Source organism: Sinohyriopsis cumingii, chromosome 14, assembly GCF_028554795.1.
Source record: "Sinohyriopsis cumingii isolate HCF-2022 chromosome 14, ASM2855479v2, whole genome shotgun sequence".
Lineage (NCBI taxonomy): Eukaryota > Metazoa > Mollusca > Bivalvia > Unionida > Unionidae > Sinohyriopsis > Sinohyriopsis cumingii.
The window spans coordinates 49,872,278-49,894,408 of NC_142974.1; the positions used below are offsets into that span (position 1 = coordinate 49,872,278).

The window sequence follows — 22,131 nt, forward strand, 5'->3', positions numbered from 1 at the left end:
TTCTGTCCTTTCCTTCTTCTTGCTTCTTCTTCCGGTTGTTATTGAAGGAGAAAAGATTGTTCAGCTTCTTTCTGCTGCTGTGAAAATTTCTCCAATTCTTCTTTCTGTCTCTGTTTAAAATCCTCGACGTGTGGTAAAGAATGAGAAGGGGGTGAAGGTGCTGCTACCGGAACAAATTCTTCCGAAGAAGAGAGAAATCAACTAAATTCCAATTAAAATCGGTCTCTTCTGGAGGTATGAGTGTGTTGACTTTGTTTTCCGCTGATATGACATTGCTTCTCGTCTCCACTGCCACTGAACTCCAGTTCATCGTCTCTGCCATGTTTGAAAACTCTGTCGCATTGATTCATTGCGCATAGACGCTAGCGCATCTATATAGGGAATGTGATGTCACAATCCGCTCTCTTCGGATGGGAAGACAGACTCCACACTGTGACTGAATTTTGTAACGTGTCTTAGGATTGGTGCAAAAACTCAATCCGTTTCGATCCGTTCTTCCATTATAAATAAACGCAGTTCACTGTATTCCCTTCACCTGTTCTCGTCACAAGATGTGGACTAACGTTGAATCATCTACCCTTGTATAGTCAATTATGTTCCACACGGACTTACCCATGTATGTCAAATCATCATGGACAATTAATCGGATCACCGATACTTGCGTTTCGAAAAGAAGAATTTATGTGGAGAGACAAGGCTGTCTGAAGCGAGTCCTCATCTACGGTCCAGAAGTCAGAAGAAGTGTGAAGAGAAGAAGACCTATGCGATGTCATCTATGTTAGCGGAATGATGTTAACAAAACACCAAAGGCCCTTTTCAGGGCCACTCATATGCCTCACAAAGATTTGCTTTCTTGCCTAATTTTTTTTAGTCGGTTATATAGTTGTTTATGTCTGTATGTTGTATATGTGTTATATACGCCTATCTCCCGCCAAACGTTCTAGGGATTTTCCCGCTCTTTAGTCCTGATTGAGGTCATCCACTTGCAACGTTGTTGCAAATCTTCAGTTCCGTGACGTCACCTCACCTGTTCCATTCCCTTTATTGTCCTATATTAATGGTAAGTCCTATTGTCCCTATACAGCCCCAAGACCTTTCTGACTGAGATTTTCATAATCCCTAAATAACCCCCATTAACTACTCCTTTCGCCGTTTGTCACATGAGCTCCGACTTGTCTCATCGGTCAAACTTCGTAAAACTAGCACGTTTTGGAGCCCGTAACTTTAGTTTGGTACAACGCAGAAAAGTCAATGATGGCTCGATGAATAGACAAATATCTCAGGAGTATAAAAAAAAAAAAGATATAGAGTATGGTCGTGTGCCTTTAAAGACGGAAATAGCAGAATGAAATCGAGGGACATAGGTGGAACCAAGTATCTGGACGTTACGTACCTTCTCTTTTATATAGCATGATAGAGACGGTCCTATGTCAGAATGGGTCATGGGTGTACACTAAGGTATTTTTGTCACTCAGTCTGACCATTTTCCTATAGATTATTGTTTTTGCGTTGTTGTTTTTTTCTCAACATCAAACTCGCGTCGAGCACCTATGTCCAATCTAGTATATAAAATACATTATTGTCAAAATCCCTTCTCACATATTTTCATTTGTTGTTATTCACGTACATTTCCCTGCAAATAGAATTTTTTTTTAAAATGATTCTTTCAACATCTTCCATTGTAAAAGCACTAACGAGAACTGATACAAAACCACTTACTTATCTTATCTTTAATTTCCGACATGTGCGACCATTCGGCTATATATGTCGACAAACAAAACCAGCTACTATATCTATTTATATTGCTTTACAAGGTCACGCAATTTCTCGAGAAAGAGCGTAAAAACTTAGTCTTCTTAGTTGATGCGTTATTCCAAGTTGGAGCCCAACATGTGGACATAGGACACAATTAAGTTTACTATATGTTCTCAACATTTGTTTCTCAGTACTGACCTTTCCACTGTGTCACAATCAATACAAATCGTATATTAATCTAAATTACCTTCAAAGATGACTTCACAGTGAAGTTCTTGTCAAAGGTTGACCTGCATTGTTTTGAGAGGCTGGACTGTCAACAGAGCAGCATGTAAACAGAACACAGATTTCACTTCCGGATCATCACCAAGGCCTTATTACTCAAAGTGCACTGTCGGGAAAATATTTACACACGGAAAACCACACCCTTAGTTCATATTCTCAAGAATAAACAATTACCTTTAAATCCCTACCAAAAATGCAAAAATATATCTCTTCTATCACCACCAAAATGAGAGAGGAAAAAATGTTCTAAAAATAGACTTGAACTACATTCCTGGGTACCTACCTGGAAGTACTAATTGTGACCTGATTCCATGTGGCCTCTAAACCTGTGTCCATTGGACGAAAATCAATATCACGGGAGGGGGCAGATTTTCTCAGCATATACTCTATTCTCATGGAACTTGCTGGACAAAACCCGTTCAAGTGTAAAGTATGTGATAAAGGTTTTAGCAAGAGTGGAACTCTGAATAGGCACACGAGGATACATACTGGAGAAAAACCATTTAAATGTGAATCATGTAATAAAACGTTTGCACAGAATGGACATCTAACAGTTCACATCAGGACACATACTGGAGAAAAACCATTTAAGTGTGAAGTCTGTCTTAAACGGTTTAGTCGCCCTGAAACTTTGAACCAGCACATGAGGATACATACTGGTGAAAGACCATTCAAATGTGAATCATGTAATAAAACGTTTGCACAGAATGGACATCTAACACTTCACATCAGGACACATACTGGAGAAAAACCATTTAAGTGTGAAGTCTGTCATAAACGGTTTAGTCGCCCTGAAACTTTGAACGAGCACATGAGGATACATACTGGTGAAAGACCATTCAAATGTAAAGTATGTAATAAAATGTTTCCACAGAGTGGGTATTTAAGAATCCACATGAGGACACATACTGGAGAAAAACCATTTAAGTGTGAAGTATGTCATAAACGGTTTAGTCGCATTGGAAATTTGAATGAGCACATGAGGATACATACTGGTGAAAAACCTTTTATGTGTGAAGTATGTAATAAAATGTTTCTTGACAGTAGAAATCTGAATATGCACATGATGATCCATACTGGAGAAAAACCATTTAAGTGTGAAGTATGTGATAAAAGGTTTAGTCAGCGTGGAACTCTGTATATGCATATGAGGATACATACCTGAGAAAAACCATATAAATATGATGTATGTGATCAAAGGTTTAATCGTAGAGGAGGTTTGAATGTACACATGAGGACACATACAGGTGAAAAACCATTTAAGTGTGAAGTGTGTGATAAAATGTTTAATCAGAGTGCTACTCTGAATCTACACATGAGGATCCATACTGGAGAAAAACCATTTAAGTGTGAAGAATTTCATAAAAGGTTTAGTCACAGTGGAGGTTTGAATGTGCACATGAGGAAACATACTGGAGAAAAACCATTTAAATGCAAATTATGTCATAAATGGTTTAGTTGCATTGGAACTTTGAATGATCACATGGGGACACATACTGGTGAAAAACCATTTAAGTGTGAAGCATGTGATAAAATGTTTAGGAGGAGTCAAGTTTTGAATAAGCACATGAGGATACATACTGGAGACAAGCTATTTAAGTGAGAAGTATGTGATACAAGAGTTAGGGAGGGTGGAGCTCTGAATGCGCACATGAGGATACTAGTTCTACAACGTAAGACATAGCACATGTTTTTGTTTTTGGTATCTCTTACTACCCAAATAATGGCTTTTTATAGCGTGTTCCGATGTCACTTGACATTGGAATGCGTAGTCAAGTTTTTAGGAATATCTCACACATTTGGCCACCTATATCGACACTCTTCCGCTAATTTATGTGTGATAAATTTACTTACTGTGCTGTTATATCCTGGTGGTATGAAAATATGACACTAGCAAATGGACACATATTCATGTTCCGTTGACATACATTTGAATTTGTTGCAATGCGATGGTAGTCGAGGTATGCCGAAGAATGTTTTGCTGGTTTTATGCAGGGGATGTGTTTCTTGAATGAAATAAAACGTTGCTTACAGTTCCAATAGGCATTATATATTTTTATTTATTTCGTTAAAGTATAATATATCAACTTAACCTGATTTCGGCATTTCCGGCTTTCATCGCTTTCCAGCCAACTGAAATTCAGGCCAGTGAAGCTTGAAAACAGGTCCATTTCTTTTGTGAGAATTTGAATTTATTAGAGAAAAGACATCAGGGTCAGTAAAGTTTGAGAAAAACGTTATTACTTTGTAGAAAAGCGCCATTATTGGTTGCCATTTGTGTGTGATATTTCTGAAAATGTGACTTTTGTTACACTGTTAGTTCACATCAAAACACGCTACACAGCACCATTAGTTAGGCTGTAAGATGTGTCTTAGCAGCAGAGAGGGTGAACAGACCATAAAATTTCAACAAAACAAATAAAACAAACAAAATAAAATCATCTCGTAGAAAGGTCCAGATTTTTACAAATTAACGTTTCCTTGAGATGTTTTATTTCTGTAATGGCCGATTATACTAATAAAACCTTAATTCGAAATAGTAGCTGAAAAAATAAAGTACTCTACGTGTTTATTTATTTTTTTTGTTTATTTTTTTGATGACCAACGTTGGTAGGTACCCTCTCTGCTGCTATTAATTTATGTAAATTTACCACCATACCAAGTTTGATGAATATTTCTCAACGCGTTCTCGCTGTCGTTTCTCCTCATCTGTTTTATCTTTATTTGTTCTATGTTTCAAGTAATATTCAAGTTCTGATGGTGGTTTTTCTATTTTTGGATTTATGTTCTTTCTGTGTTTATAATATATCATCAAACTTCTGTATCGATCTCCACCGCAATTTTTGCAAATCTGATATAATCCTCTAACGCCGTTGTTACATCCAACACAACTTCGTGGACCAGCATGAGGATTTTTCTTTATAAGATAATTATGTTTTTTACAATATTCTCCACGGCATTTTTTATCACATTTGTTAGTGGTTCCTTGACGCAGCCACGCACAGTTGTTTATTATATGAATGATATCTTTTTAATTAAATTTACCCAAATATTTTATCAAGACCCACACGATATCTTGTTCTTGGATCATGTAGATTTATTGTTATAAATCCATGTGGAGTAGCTTGCGCTCGTGAGAAGAAATTTTTGAATTTAATTATATCCATGTCACCACCACACCAAGTTTGATGAATATTTCTAAGTGTCTGTGTGTCTACGCCATTAAACACAACTAAAATGTTGCAGTTGTCTCTAATCACCATCGGAATTTGTGTGTATCGTTGAGTAACATAGATCACGTCTGTATTTTTATGTCTACCTCGGGAAAATATTCTGGCTGGATTCGATTGTTTATCTAGCATCACATCGTCATATACAACTAAATTATTAATAAATCCGTCTATGGAATCCACGGATGGTGCTTCATCAATATCGATTATAAACTCTATAACATCATTACCTTCATCCAGTAATCGCGAGTTTTCATTGAAATCTTTAAGTACATCATAACATCGTTGATCATCAGCGGATGGTGCTACTAAATACAATTTATCCCATTTCAACCATCTCATTATCAGATTAAGTAATAACTGCGTCTTACCCGATCCAGATGGTCCTATGATAATCATTCTGATGGAATTTGGTAACACAGGGTGGTGTTTAACTGGCTCTCGTTTTCTTGTTGCTGAGAAATCAATTATATCCATATATATATTATGTCATGAATTTATATTGCTTACGTTGTAGAGTTAAAACTCCAACTACTGATTTAGCTACGGTTACAACAAAAAATAAAAAAATAGCGTATGGTGGAAAATGTTCTGTATGCGGTAGAAAGAAATTTTTGTTTTTACCTAATAAGCGGGGTGGTGATATTGCTAATTTGATGTCAAAGTTTCCAGGTGCTCCATGGGCTAAATACAGCGGAGAAAAACATCTACCAGGATATAATTATTGCGGTCCTGGTACCAGACTTGATATCAGGCTCGATAACCAAGATCAACCAAAACCAGGTGAGGAACCAATAAACGCTATTGATCGAGCTTGTCATGCTCATGATGTAGCTTATAAAAGTGAAAATCTACAAGATAGACATATTGCAGATGTGAAATTAATTCATGCATTAAATTCCATAAAAAATAAAAATATTAGAGAATCATTAACTAATTGGTTAGTAAGATCCTCGATGAAAGGTAAATTAGCGCTTGGGGCTGGTAATTAATAATGGAATCGATTTATTATTCACCAAGAGGATACTGGAGAGGCAAAGCAGCAATTGGTAAACTTGCTGATGCAGCAGCGGTTAAACATTCTACTGCTAAAACGTGGTTATCCAAACAAGCAATATGGTAAATTTATCTACCACGTCCTAAACAAATTCAGTACGCGTATTTCGATGTCAGTGTTCCTAATGAAGTTCATCAAGCTGATATTCTGTTTTTACCGCATGATACTGTGCGTAGAAAAACATACAAATACGCGTTAACCGTAGTTGATGTTGCAAGTAGATATAAAGAAGCAGAGCCGCTATCAGCAAAACATCATCTGAAGTAGCCGATGCGTTTGAACGAATTTATCAACGAGGACCATTACGATGGCCACAGCTACTACAGGTTGATCCTGGTATGGAATTTCTTGGTCCAGTATCATCATTGATGAAACAACATAATACCAAAATACGACGAGGTCATACTGCAATTCACCGTGATCAGGCAATTGTTGAGCGATTTAATCGAACACTCGCTGAGCGGTTATTTGGATATCAATACGCGAGGGAATTTATTCAGGATAAAAGATCTCGCGAGTGGGTTGCAAGATTACCAAGCGTGATAGCTGCATTAAATAATGAGATTACACGAACAACCAACATGAAACCCATTAATGCAATTACGAAAAAAAATATACCAACACAACGAAAAGATGTTGAAAAACAAAAAATATTGGGTGATGTTACAGTCAGATATTTATATGAGCCTGGTGAACTTGAAGGTGGTAAAGCGAGAGCGACTGATCTTATTTGGAGTGTTACCACACACAAAATATCCACCGTGACAAGATCCTCAGGTAGACCTGCAATCTACAGATTAGATTCGGCTGCTCCTCAACGTGGATTTGTACGTGAATAACTACAAATAATCCCTGCGGATACACAACTACCACCGCAATCACTTAACTAGCGCCGCGACGCCGATTACACTCAAGACAGGTCAATATGGTATTTTCTCGTGTATGACCGCGACTATTATCTTTTCTATCTACGGTAAATTGTCTTGAATCATTACTCGAATACCTCCACAGCATTATGCAATTACAACTGGCGCAATGATTATTCTGCTGCTGTTTTAACTCAATAATAAATTCAACATCAAGATCAAAGTCACGTTTATTTTTTTTTATCAGATTGTTTGTATCCGATTAATTTTTTTCTTATTATATCATCATCGATGATGTTAAATTTATCAACGATTTCAGGAATTATAATTCTACGTAATTGAGATATTTTTCTGACCCTCGATACTGCTAAATAAACTAAATTTGACCACTCGATGCGATCGTCTACAATCCAGACTCGTGTATCAGAAATAGTTAATCCCTGAGACGAGTGGATCATCATAGTGTATCCCAACACCCATGGAGATTTGTCAGCGCGTAATGCATCTTTGACCACACTGATATCAACGGCGACAATATCATTTAATACAAGATTCTGTTTTTCAGTCTGTCCTGGAATATCAACATTAATATTCTGTTTTCGTGTATCTGATGGTCTATAACACAACGGTACGGGTAATTCTGAGTATTTTTCTTTATGTAGTTGAAATAACTGCTGTTGTAAATCGTCTCTGATTATTTTTCTGCTTGCTACGATCAAATCGGTGGGTCTCCATAAATTTAAAAAATCACTCATTGAGGTCTCTGAGATCACTCCACGTATTATTTCACACTGAATTTTGTTTGATTGTAATCTGATTAATTTTTTAAACTCCTTTAAATTTGCATCGAGAGCTCTATGATCATCATCTATTTCTTCATAATAATCAACGAAATTTTTTAACCAATCATGTGGAGATGGTCCAACAAAAGGCGGCGGTTGACCATGATCGCCACACATTATTATAGCGGTATTTTTCGTCAACAACCAATCAAGAAACGTTTTTAATGTATCCAATGACACCGTACATATCTCGTCCTAAATGATTATTTTAGGTATATATTTTTCTCCCATTCGTTCAGGAGTCCATGTATCCCCGCGCCACCGAAAGAAACTATGATACGTACACGATTGTACTTGCCGCTGTTTCATCTCACGTGCAAGTCAATGTGTGGGTGTCAGCACGATCATATCTGAATTTCTAAAAACATTAATTGCTCGAGTCGTTTTGCCGCATCCACCAGGTCCATTGAGATATACTGTCTTATATCTGGTTATTGGATCACTCAACGATGGCGCTTTTGACATTTCTGATATTTTATTACCCTTACGATAAAAATCTCTCATTGGAACATCTGCTGATTCTGTGTAATTGTGTAATAGTTCCTTTTTTTATTCTCCACGAACCCCATCGTTCATCATTACTTGTAAATTTCATAACAGGTTCTAAATATTTACTTGAAATATAAAATGAGTCTGTTGCGACTCTGACTGCGGTCTCAGGAAATCTATTAATCATCGATAATAAATTTATAGAAACATAAGCCAACATGGAAGATCTTAGATGAGTATACTGTGGGGATACGTCATTTATGTAACTAACGATCGTACCCAATTTTGTTCCGTCGGATAAATAAACACTTTCTCGATTTACAAATATATTTCTCGCTGTTGTATCAGCGATTATAAAATCGTACTCGGCATCATCTAGAATTAATCGTGCGTGATGTCTTTTATAATCATATGCACCACCTTGAGTAAATTTACCTATAATTTTTCTACCGAGATCTTTTGCGGTTTTGAGTTTATTCTCGAGAATTTTAGGAATATCATCATTAAATTCGCTAATAACTTCAGAATCTGACATGGGCAACCAAACTTTCGTCTGTGCATGATATGATATAATTGCCTCACTGACCACCAACGATGTCAGTATCGCACAATCTAGCATATATCGTAATAAAACTATAGGTGCCCAACGTTTTTCACAAAAATGTCTACCAAACTAAACATAACAAATCTTGTGAAGATTTTCGTTAAACTCGAATGCTTCAATACAGGCGAATCCAGTCAGATCAAAATCAGGTAATGGTCCATTAATTGCCACTCGCGTCATCTCGTTTGTTGGGTGACCAAATCTTTTAAAGTATACAGAACAATCTCCGTATCCTAGAAAACTTCCTGGATAACATGCAACCATATCAACCGAAATAACATCATTGTAATTATATTTGGTATTCCATAATCCGCCATGTCCGTATTCGACGCAACTTGCGCGTACGTCCTCGAGTAAATCAAATCGTGTTGGTTTCCATGAATTTTTTTCTCTAGCAAAATGAGCCGCAAGAGATGGAACGGTAAAACAATTAGTTAGTAATTTTTCAGTATTTTCCGCGTTCTTGCACTCTAAAAACATCTCCGCGAGATTTTTCATTTCGTCATGGAGAGATTCTGTTCGATATATTTCACCGTTTGGTCAAACAAACTGATCAAATTCACCTTCCTCATTACTTTTAAATAACCATACTGATACAGGATCGTTTTTACTTATTTCGTTAATAAAATCAAACATGCTCATATCTGAGGGGTAAAATCTAACAGTTCGATCACGTGGAAATATTGTTACTGCGCTAGTCCATGCGTGCGCGTTATGATCAATAATATTTATTGGAGCTCCTTTCGATTTATATTTGTCAATACCCGTCAGTAGACCCGGTCTGGAATTTTTACTTAATATGACAGTTTTATTATTGCCAAGGACAGGATCATATTTATCACGGATAATCCAACTACCTGTTTCTGTTAATACAATAAATTTTACTCTGAAGAAATATTTTTGATTGCCCTCGTATTCAGCGATGTAGTTAATGATAGTTGCCGCTCGCTTGTCGTTCATTCTAGCGTCCGTGACAAAGTCAGTGTTGCGTATAATCTTGAACGTTGACCATGTATGAGATGCACCATCCGTGTAAAATTCCTTCTTGGCGTCGTGAATTTTCGAGATCAGACTTTTATTTTTCGGATCAACCAAATCTCGCACTGGCAAGTCTGGAGATAATCTGTCGAGGTTGAATTTATATTTAACAGGCCTAGTTTGGGATAATCTCTCAAACTCGTTCATATATTTAAAACAAATATTTAAAATAAAAAATATTATATATACAATGTCTCAATGCAGATGGTTGATGATCGGCTCAGTAAATCGATGCAACAAATCCTGCAGAAAGGAATTTTGTTGGATGCACTCACAAAACATACGACGAGGAAGTCTAGGACCAATACCATGTCTGCGGTGTGGTATTGGAGTGCGAGGAAAAACAGGATTATGTGGAAAGTGCGGTGGAAAACGGTTCAGAGAACTTAAAAGATATTATGACCAAAAAAATAATAACGGTGAAAACGCTATAAAATCCGTGGAGGATTATATATCAAGATTTCAGACAAACAATGATTTAAACAAATAATATTATTATAATGGAGCACAATAAATTTGTCCCACATCCTGTCATTAAGAATTATGAATCAAATATTAATGGTGTCATCAGACACTGTAGGTTAAAAAAACCAGTTGGTTATATTACTAATGCTGGTTATCTAATGTTCACATACAATGGAGAAAAGAAACATTATCTGTGTCATAGATTCACGTATGAATGTCATAATGGGATGATCAATGACGGTCTTGTTATTGATCATATTGATGGAAATCCTCAAAATAATAGTTTATCCAACCTTCGTGTTGTCACGCAAAGCATGAACTCTGCATGTGGTAATACAGGAAGATGTAAGACAATCGGAAAGAGGGGGGTAAATTCCACAAACACAGAAACTGGTGAAGAAATAATATTTCGTTCAATATCTTCTGCTGCAAAATATTTTGATATTAATCCGTCTTCAGTGCAAAAAGTGGCAAAAAATATATATAAAACCGCTTTCTCGAAAAAATATAAACAGAAAATCACCTTTCAGTATCAATAATTATCATCACCACATTGAATTATATCATTATTTGAGGGGACCCAGTACTGTCTGATCGTATACTACTGAATTTTTTATTATATAAAAGGGAGATTACTTTTCAATATATAGTTTTCTTCGTAGATTTTTTATTTTTTATGATCTTATTTAGTCAGTTTAACTAATTACGACGTAATTAATTACTCGTAGAAGTATTATTTATGGTTTTTAAATATTTCCCATCATACAACATTACGAGAAATCAGGATAATGTTATTGATCCGCAGGGAAGCTGTAATATAGGTACAGAACAGAAACCGTTGTTATGGTATAAATCTATCTGCAGGTGTGTTCATGCCGCTTAGGACCACTGTCATTATTGATTCACAGGTTGTATTTGCAGTCTGCTTAAGAAAAACGCTGTTTTGTATTCAGAAACTGTTGTTATAATACAGAAACCGTTATTTTAATGCAGAAGTAGTTATTATTCAGAAACCGCTGTTTTAGTGTAAATATTGGTTCCTTAGCTATATATTAACTTCCGAAACATATGTTCGTAACAAGGTTCGATAGCTCAATCAGTATGGTATTGGACTGTGACGCTCGCGGTCCAGGATCGAATCCCCATGGCTGACAATTTGTCGGTGGTGCGCATAATTGCGATTTTTATAATAATGGGGGAACCGCAAAACCCCCCGCTCAGCAAAATTAAACCACAATATTGACTGGTGGTTGATACATATTTTCGTATCACCCACTGGATTAAATATTGTGGGTGGGATTTTGCTGAGCGTATATGTTTGTGCCGTCCTTGCATATATTCATTGTATATATCCATTTCATTGTATATATTCATTTCCTTAATTAAGTTATATGTTTGTGCCGTCCAATGCATAATCTGAGCTCGCTAATGCACTCGATAGGGGCTCTTCATTCATAATCTGAGCTCGCTAATACACTCGATAGGGGCTCTTCATTCATTGTTGTCCTTGAAACATCCCGACGAACTCGCTAAAGACTCGATAGGGGTTCTATAGGGATAATTTTTTTATTTTAAAGATTTATATATTATGTAATGAACCATGAAAATATCAATGATGTAATTGTTGCTATTAAAAAATTGAAAAAAGATGGAATTAATATATCCGATGAACTAAATCCTGAAAAAATAGTTTCTGACTTTGAGATTTTACAAGAACGTAAAAACCAGGGAACACACACACTATCATCTGAATACAAGCTCATGAAACGGATTCAGGCGGCAATGTTTCAGTCGCTAGCTACCGTAGAAGATAATCAGGTGAAGGAATTCGTTCCTCTCTCTGCCGCCGTAGAAAGAATTAGATCTCTATTATCCCACGAGTACGAGGCAAAGAAAACGATTAGTACTGGTATAAGACAATTAAGAAAAATTATGTCAGATCGTGAAACGATCCAAAGTAACCCCGTTACTGGTGAAACGATCCAGAGTGATAATGAAAATGAAAGTTTTGGTAACTGGGGTCCCTGTCAACGCTGACCACGTATGGGCTAGAATTAAATTTTCAGAAAAAAAAATAAAAACATATTTCTGAATAAAAACATATTTCAGAATAATTTTTTTTTTGCAAGGTTGATTAATTTGTACCAAACACACAATCTGATTAATTTGTACCAGTAATAATAAAATAATTTTTTATTTATTTTTTTTAAGTTGATCGAATTTGAGTCTGAAATCCTCATGTATAAAAACACTCCATTACATAATAATTAAGATTTCACATACAGATTTATCACAAGTTCTTCTCCACGTATGTCAATTAAGCGATTAAGGTGGTCTGTGAGTTTAAAATTTATTCGTGTTAACATATTATTGTGACACCGTAGATACACAGGATTAGTTGGTTCTTGCACGATTAAACTTCCGGGGGGAACTTGTGGTGTAAATGTGTATAGGATATATCCTTGTTGAGCCTGATTTGATCTTCCGAGATCTATTTGATAGCTGCCATCGATTACGTCACAAACCAGATTGACCGCGACCGTCGATGTTATATTAACGATTCCCGGAGATACGTGTCTTCCGCCGCCATGTGGATCATTATCATATCTAAGAACAGTTGGAGGTGGTGCTATTTTTCTCCATGCATCAAGTATTTCAGGAAAGTTCTTGTTGATAATATCGTTGAGTGATCTTATTAATTCGCCAGTTTCAAATCCCGGTAGTGTAAAATTTAACAAATCTGCTTCAGTTATTTTATAATGATCAATGTATATTTGTTTGATACTTTTTCCTTCTGAATCTATATATGAAAATGTATAATTATTAGCATTTATTACCTCAATAATGGTCTGATTAAAATATTTAAGATCTAATATAATTTGATTTAAATGCTGTATCGTTGCAATGATCATATGTTTTAGATTGATATTGGGATACTCCAGGATATAGTTTTTAAATAAACGTGCTAATGTCGTTAATGTAGTTGTGTATTCGGTTTTAATTTCGTTAGCACTTGATCTGAAATTTTTTTCATAAACAATTTCAATTGAAGTTTTTTATCAAAATCAGTAATAGAAAACGGTGTTGTAGGATATCTTTTACCATCTCTCAAAAGGTAATAATCATCCCTACCAGTCCATGGATACAAATTTCGGTATTTTGGTGTTGTTATAAACCTAGCTTCGTCCGTGAGAAATTCAATTAATTTTGGTTCTGGTGGTCCTTCATACACTGGCGCAATATCAGGCCAGCCTAGTACGGATCTTATCGTGGACTGATAAATATCAACGACGTAATCGGGAGAATGTATTTCAACCGTCGAGGACAGGGTCGGTTCATAAACATTAATTGATATTTTTGCTTCTTTTCCCGTTATTGATTTTATTCTACGCGCAAATTCATCATTGATTTGTTCGATCTCATAACTGCCAGTTGGTATTCCAACAACAACCCAGTCAGGTGTTCCATCGGGTTTATTTTTACTAGCAAATACAAGCGAATTATTTGCTGGTGTACCATGAAATGATTTTGATCTGATATTTGGCCAGCTGTAATATACCCGTAATTGCGCTAGTGCTATTTCTTTTACTGGAATTGCAGTAGGAAAATTAACACTAAATTCAGGATTAGACGAACTTACCGAGATCATCGTTATCTTTGGCGGAGTTGTGTTGGTCACGATCTGCTGGAGTAATTCTGTCATTATTAATACTTTATCTTTAATACCGATACCTTCGTCATATATTTTAGTCATAATTGAAAACTCGAAATCAGATATAATTCCATCACTAAGACTCGCTGATAACAACGAGGATAATTTCGAGTATGCTACCGTCGCTGCACGTAATTTTATTTTGTAATCGGATAATTTTTCGTTCGTGCAAGTATATATTTTTTTTGCGATGATATTAAGCACACCTGCAATAGTTGTTGCTGCTGAAATACAAACAGTTACAGCTGCTGGTGCCATCATTGTCAACGCTGATCATATGACACCGGTTTCAGCAACAACAGCGGATACTGAATAAACAATCACATCAACGATAACTAATCGTCGTTGATATTTTTTTACTTTTACTGTATATTGATCGACTTGATCTTTTAGCGCCGCCTGCCATTCACGCGCTTGATTGTACCTGTATTGTGCACCGTCCATATATATTTTTATGCAGTAACCAATTGAGGTGTTTCAGCTACAAATTCCAAACACCACCAGTAAGATGTTGCGGTTAATTTCTTATCAGCTGCTTCCAGAATAAATATTTCCTCGTTTCCGCTATTTAATATAACAGATACAACCCCGGAAAACCTGTCGGTGGAATGACGCCATGGAAACGTTGTAAATATTTCAAATTTTGCAGCACTAAACACAGACAGCCTGTACACGCCAGTGACTATTGCGGTATATTTGATAGTATTATTTTGTTTGGACCATGTTGCAAATCCCGATGATACCGTGCATACGATGTTTGTGATATGCCCGGGAGTTATTCTAGCTGAAATTTTAATCAAATTGGTTTTATTGACGATCTCAGGAATTCCCGCTACGATGTCTTGCTGTGTTCGTTTGATCGTGTCTAGGTTACTTTTGATATCAACGAGTTTTATATCAATGGTGTGCGGAGTTCCAAAGAATTTATTTATGGATTCGTCGGTTTTTTGAAAGTTTCTTCGAAGTCTTGTAAACGCGCCCACGTGAACATCATACTCGGCCCGCAGCGTGGATAGTTTTCCATCCACCTTGTCGACGTATTTTTTTGTTGCTGCGTCTTCGTCAGATGTTGGATCTCTTAAAACTACTATTTTATTTCCGTTCATGCTGAGTTCACCCGTCATTGTGTCGCCGGTGCTTTTCATACAATTAGCAACGCTTTTTGCAATTTCATTTCTAATTGTTGCAAACGATATACTTGAATCTCTGATTCTACCACCGTCAGTAAACACGGGAATATTATCCGTAACTACACCAAGTACTCGTCGAACTATATCATTCCATTTGATATTGCTCGTTTTTAGTTTACCATATCGATCTTGAAAAATAACAACCTCATCTGGGTCAACTCCAGCCAGGTTCATAATATCAGCGAGGTCATCTTTAGTCGCATACTTCGACAGATCAACATCGGATTTTATTTTCTTACTAGTAGAAGATCTTCCGTAGATGTCAACCATTATAATAAGACCTGTTGTTTAAAACGCTTTACGCGCAACGAATTGGTTACTTGTATAATCATGCACAACTTTATGTGGCGGTTTGGATGATTTTGATATAGCGTCGAGTACATTAATTACTTCACGGCCACATATTGGCGGATCTGTCATTGTTTGTGTGGGTAGCGTTGAATACCAAACTCTGGTTCTTGCGTGGAGTGGTGCAACATACTTGATAAATTCAACGGGTGGAGCTAACCCGTACGAATCAAAATAAACGATTCCACGTGGATCAACCGCGTATGATACCCTATGCGTACCGGGTCCGGAACGTTCGTCAAGATTAATAATACCTGTTTCGAGTTTGTTTGGTTGTTTCGGTAATTGATCTCGCATAAAAACACCTCTAAAAGCTTTTATTTTTAATTTTTTAGCAGCATCAAGTAAATCAAAATTTGATGCTGGAACGTCTAACGTGGAAGCCTTAGACCTCTCCCCCAACGAGATCCTGGCAATCTTAAGCCGCGTCCCTTTTTTTTGTATCCATTTCCTGTTGCTTTCTTTAGAGCCATTCCAGCAGCTGTTCCAACAGCACCTAACGCGGCTGCTTTTGCTACGGCTGGAGCAGCAGCAGCTATTAACGCTGGAATAGTCGCAAGAAGTGGAAATATACCACCGGTTTTAACCATGTCTTTGATGGCGCTCGGGGAAAGATGAAATTGAACTCCAGTTTTTGATTCCAGGGCTTTATTGAAATGTTTAATCTGATTATTTGTCAACGATAATTTGTTTGGACCACCACTAATCTGATCTCGTTTTAGTGATATTTTAGTTCCGCATTTGTTGGCGGTTTTTGATTGAAGCTTTTTTACCTGACCGGGAGTGAGAGTAACATTAACATGACTATACGACATTTTTATATAAATAATATTTTTCTCAATAATTAAAGATTTTCCACTGGTGCATCAACGACTCTCATTCGACCACTACCACCTTCAAGTAACATGGCTTTATCGCTAAGTATGACCGCTATTGCTCTGTAGAAGGCACCACCACCTGGCGGGTTAGTAACATGAGCTCGAAAGTGTATATCAAAGACAGATTGCTTGGATAAATCAAGATGCTCCAGCGAAAAATAATAAATCGGATATAAAGTTCTGAAATCTAGTTGTGATATTTGCAAACCGGTATCCACATTTTGATCACGTCCAATAAATGACATCAAACGATGATATTCACGCGCTACATGATTTTGATTAAAATTTAACAATATATCCTCAGCCGGTTCTTGATGTCCATTTATCCTCAAGGAAACTTCATTAACTCCAAGGTTATCAAATATCATATGTGAACGTTCTTGATTATTTATCCGGTTATTATTTTGCAGCGCAATAAAAATATGTCGTGGTGCAGAAACACCCTGTTGTGATGCTATATGCCATGTAAATAAACCATTAACATTGCTTTGAATAGCATCTGTGGTTACTATTAACCATGATAGCAATGATTTACCGTCTTGATCCATAAAAGAGAGTAATTTTTGTTCCTCAGTAATTGATGGTGTCATTACTGGCATCCACAATGAAAGTTTTGTTATATTTACTTTACCAGCATCAGCAACACCAGCACCTCGCCAGATTGCATCATTATCATCATTTTTTCTTACGAGCACAACTGTGTATTTAGCTCCAAAGATTACCTTTCTAACATTTCTGCAAAATCCAAAGATGTGAGATAATGGAATTGCACATGAGAAATTTCTATTATCTCCCAACAACGTTGCTCGGCGTGTTGCAAATCCTAAGTTGTAAGTCGGGGCAATATCTTTTATGATTTCAAATTCACCTGCTGGTCTAGTTTCACGATCGGGGTTGGCAGCTTCTGCCTGATTAGCAACAGAAGTATTCTGTGGTGTGAGTAACTTGATATACTGATTATGGTTGGCGTTGTCGGTGATATCCTTAGCAAACATCATTGTTGGACCGGCCGATCTTGTAAAGTCGTCAGAATATCTCGCCAGACCAATTATTTTTGTAGCAACATCAACATCCTTCTGAATTGATTCAATATTTTTTCCATCAATCATGTATGTGGCGCTATCAAACAACGCCATAATCCCGTTGTTGACAAAACCAACACTCAAATTAAGATCATATGGCGTATCATCCACCTTTACAAGTTCACCTTCTACCTAAATAAACGCTTCAGCGGGCAAGAAATATCTACTTTTATCATGAACTTGTAATTCGATTCTCCCCCGCTGATATGGTTGTTTTGCGTCATAAGAATAAAACTGATAATCACGTACAGATTCATACTTAAGGACAGGTGCCTCCATATCAAATGCTGGGTCTGATTCGCGCTTGAACATTTTTATTAATTATCATTTTTCCAAATGATGATCATCGTCGACGAAGACCGCTTCATGCTATTAAATTTGCTGTTATATTTTTTCCGCTTCTTCAGATAATTCCGCTAGTTTTTGATTTGCAGCTTGATTTATTATTTTACTGACATCTGCAGGCATCACCTCAGTGCTTGGTAATTTTACTGGTGGTTGTCGTTTTCGTCGCAATAATCGTGCTATTCTTTCTTTGATCGCCGAGAACGCCTTACCAGCAACATTGACAATTGCACCATGAGCTTTATCACGAACAATATCAGTGCACCAAGTCCATCTCCGTAAGTAGCTCTATAGATTGGTAATCGTGAGTTTACCGCTCTGACCTGTACAGGTTTGCGATGATTATTATGTATTATCATCTTATTTTTATTTACCATTTATCTAACAACTAGTCATCAACAAGTTCATCGATAAGTTCTCGGTAAACTCCGATATCCATGACACCACCTTGAAATAATCGCCGACAAATATCAGCTGCTTCATTAATTATTTCTGGTGAATTATTTCCAGCTCGTTTTCCTCCTATGAGAACTTCTAACCGTGATACGTCATTGATGATATTATCAGGACAAACAACATTGTTTTCTTCCGATGTAGTCAGAAAACCACTTCCAACAGCGCTCGGAGGATCATCATCATCCCTTTCTGCCAACATCTGTTCTCTTTTTTTTGTTGTTTTCTTAAATAGTCTTAAGGGTGATCTTTCTGCTGATTTTTTAAGTAGCTCTTCAGCCTTTTTAAGTTCCGACTTCAACCTTTGCTGCGACGAAGAAGATTGCTGTTGTTCGATTTGTTGCAGAGGTGGAGGAAGATGATACTGGGAGAATTTTTCTTGTTCTAGTTGTTTCAGTCTCTCTCTATAAAGTCTTTTTACTTTTCTATCAAGACTTTCGTATTCTAGACCTCTAGCTTGTTTTTTGTTGTAATATACGCGATATATCCATTTAATGAGATTATCATCATTTGTTTTTTCATAATGGGGTTTTAAAATACTAGATTTATCAAATATATTATTTAATATCATCTCAGGTAATTTTTCTCTTTCAGTATTTCTAATAACATCAACAACTCCTTCGTTAAATCTTGCAATTAATTCTAAGTTTTCTCCTTCTGGTTTGGGTTTAGATACATGTTCTTTTTGAACGTCGGCGAGATCAGTACGAAGTTTTCCAATTTCTTCAAGTATTTCCTCACCAACAGGTGGAGGTTGAGCCGCAGCTATATTAGTTGGAAGATTTCGTAAAATCTCCATTGTCTGTTCAGTCAGCGCTGCAGTTTGTTTTGATACCGGAAGAAGATCCTTTTTGATGACAGTTCTAACTTTCTTAGGAGCTGCAGTGACGGGCTTAAACAGTTTTTTAGTTTCTTCTTCATACTCAACTTGAGCTTCTTGCTGCGCTTGCAGATTTTTTCTGAATGAGTCTCTGACAGGAAGAAATTTTTTAATTGCTTCTAATCGTTCTCGAGCTATTCTTGCAGTATGAGATTCCAAATGTACCATTATTTTTTAATATAACAATCTTTTAATTGATATCAGCAGAAGGGGTGTAAATTTAATTAAAAAGATATCGTTCATATAATGAACAACTGTGCGTGACTGCGTCAAGGAACCACTAACAAATGTGATAAAAAATGCCGTGGAGAATATTGTAAAAAAACATAATTATCTTATAAAGAAAAATCCTCATGCTGGTCCACGAAGTTGTGTTGGATGTAACAACGGCGTTAGAGGATTATATCAGATTTGCAAAAATTGCGGTGGAGATCGATACAGAAGTTTGATGATATATTATAAACACAGAAGAACATAAATCCAAAAATAGAAAAACCACCATCAGAACTTGAATATTACTTGAAACATAGAACAAATAAAGATGAAACAGATGAGGAGAAACGACAGCGAGAACGCGTTGAGAAATATTCATCAAACTTGGTATGGTGGTAAATTTACATAAATTAATAGCAGCAGAGAGGGTACCTACCAACGTTGGTCGTCAAAAAAATAAACAAAAAAATAAATAAACACGTAGAGTACTTTATTTTTTCAGCTACTTTTTCGAATTAAGGTTTTATTAGTATAATCGGCCATTACAGAAATAAAACATCTCAAGGAAACGTTAATTTGTAAAAATCTGGACCTTTCTACGAGATGATTTTATTTTGTTTGTTTTATTTGTTTTTGTCGGAATTTTATGGTCTGTTCACCCTCTCTGCTGCTGTCTTACTTTGTAGGACTAATGAGGATACCTAATGGAGAAAAACCATATAAGTGTAAAATGTTTGATATAAGGTTTAAACAGTGGAAATTTGAATATTCACGTGAATACGCATAATGGAGGAAAACTATTTAAGTGTGAAGTGTGTGATGAAAGTTTTTTTCACAGTGGAATGTCTGAACCAGCACATGGGAACACATAACAGAAAAGTGTGAGAAAAAAGATTTAGACAGTCACACTGGAAATATGAATATGCACATGAGGACACACACTTGAGAAAAAACATATAAGTATGAAGTATGTGATGTTTTATTGACAATGGAAGCCTGAATCAGAAAATAAGGACACATACTTGACAGATCCCATATAAGTGTGAAGTATTTGATGTTTTATTCACAATGGAAGTCTATTTCAGCACATGGGGACACATGCTTGATAAAAGTCATATAAGTGTGAAGTATGTGATGAAAGGTTTAGCTTGAGTGTAACATGGAATAAGCAGATGAACACACATGCAAGAGAAAAACCATTTAACTGTGAAGTATGTGATAAAACATTTTCTCAGATTGGAATCCAGCATCAAATATGCTTTTCACCCAATCCTATGGGACAAATGCCTCAGATTATAAATGTTTCATTTTCAAATCAAATTAGTTATGGGTCAATTATATAGTATCATATCTTCAGTAAAATGATAGTTGGAAGATAACTGTCAGTTTTCCTTTCAGAATAGTGCTTGTTTGAGATCTGCTGTCAGTAACTTGTAACTCACATAACTGAGAAATTTACGGTACCTGATGATTTCTTTTATCATCTGGATAATAATTAAAAATCTTGTATATAAAATGTGTCCATTTATCATGTGCTCGTAATCCATCAAGTAACAACTTCACACATTTAATCAGAAATTTACTAATATTCTCATGTGAAACATTTTCTTAGTAAATTTTTAAGATGTTTGTGACATTTGCAATTAGCAAAACACTAGAAAAGATACATCATTGTTTCTTGTTTCATTAAATTAGTATTAAAAAATTTTTAGGGTAAAAATTGTAACTGATGTGATAAGGACAGACAGACAAACAAATTTGTCTATTTAAAATTCATGAAATATTTGATAGCCAGCAATTGACAAGTTTGGTGCTGGAAGTAGCTACACCACATTATTGTTTTTTATTATATATATTTTTGTATTCAGCTTCTTCATTGCCAATGGTAATTCTGACGTAATCTGAAAATAAATAATTTTGTATTGTGTATTAATTATTTAATATGTTGGGTCTGTAAGGTATTCGACTTGTATGTAATTTCAAATATTGATACAGTCTTATATTTATATTTTGTTGAAATATTTTCATTTGTAATATATAATATTGATTCTATGTGGACTTCTTGGCTTTTATATATCCACAGTGACATGCTAACTTGCTTAGAGTGGCTTCTGAACTAAACACTTGATGTCAAAGGAAACATTTTAGTCCTTATTGTTAATCTGATGCAGCTGTTGCTATAAAGTCTCTAGACAGTACTCAATATAAAGTCTCTAGAAAATACTCAGTATAAAGTCTCTAGACAGTACTCAATCAATGTAAATTCTTTCAAAATCGGATTTTTGACCACTCTTGTGGCCTAGTGGCTAGATCGTCCGCCTTGGATGCAGGAGGTCACGGGTTCGAACCCAGGTCGAGTCATACCAAAGACTTATACAAATGGTACTAGCAGCTGCCCC

At 36.1% G+C, this 22,131-nt stretch overlaps 2 protein-coding genes across 2 annotated transcripts in view; both read left to right on the plus strand.

Moving 5' to 3' along the window:
* The first annotated feature begins 2,364 nt into the window (after window positions 1-2,364).
* On the plus strand, window positions 2,365-3,205 carry LOC149783759 (uncharacterized). The gene has a single exon (XM_089931998.1). The coding sequence runs from the start codon at window positions 2,435-2,437 to the stop codon at window positions 3,203-3,205; it is 771 nt and encodes a 256-aa protein (XP_089788124.1). The 5' UTR covers window positions 2,365-2,434.
* The window catches only part of LOC149783760 (uncharacterized), a 65,200-nt gene continuing 46,231 nt past the window's right edge, over window positions 3,163-22,131 (plus strand). The window contains exon 1 of the mRNA XM_089932903.1: window positions 3,163-3,639. Coding sequence (XP_089789029.1) covers window positions 3,272-3,639 — 368 coding nt within the window. The 5' untranslated portion in view covers window positions 3,163-3,271. The remainder of the gene's footprint in view (window positions 3,640-22,131) is intronic.

Bases quoted from the DNA above. Each gene is read 5' to 3' on its own strand.
- LOC149783759 (XM_089931998.1), top strand. From the start codon at position 2,435: ATGGAACTTGCTGGACAAAACCCGTTCAAGTGTAAAGTATGTGATAAA.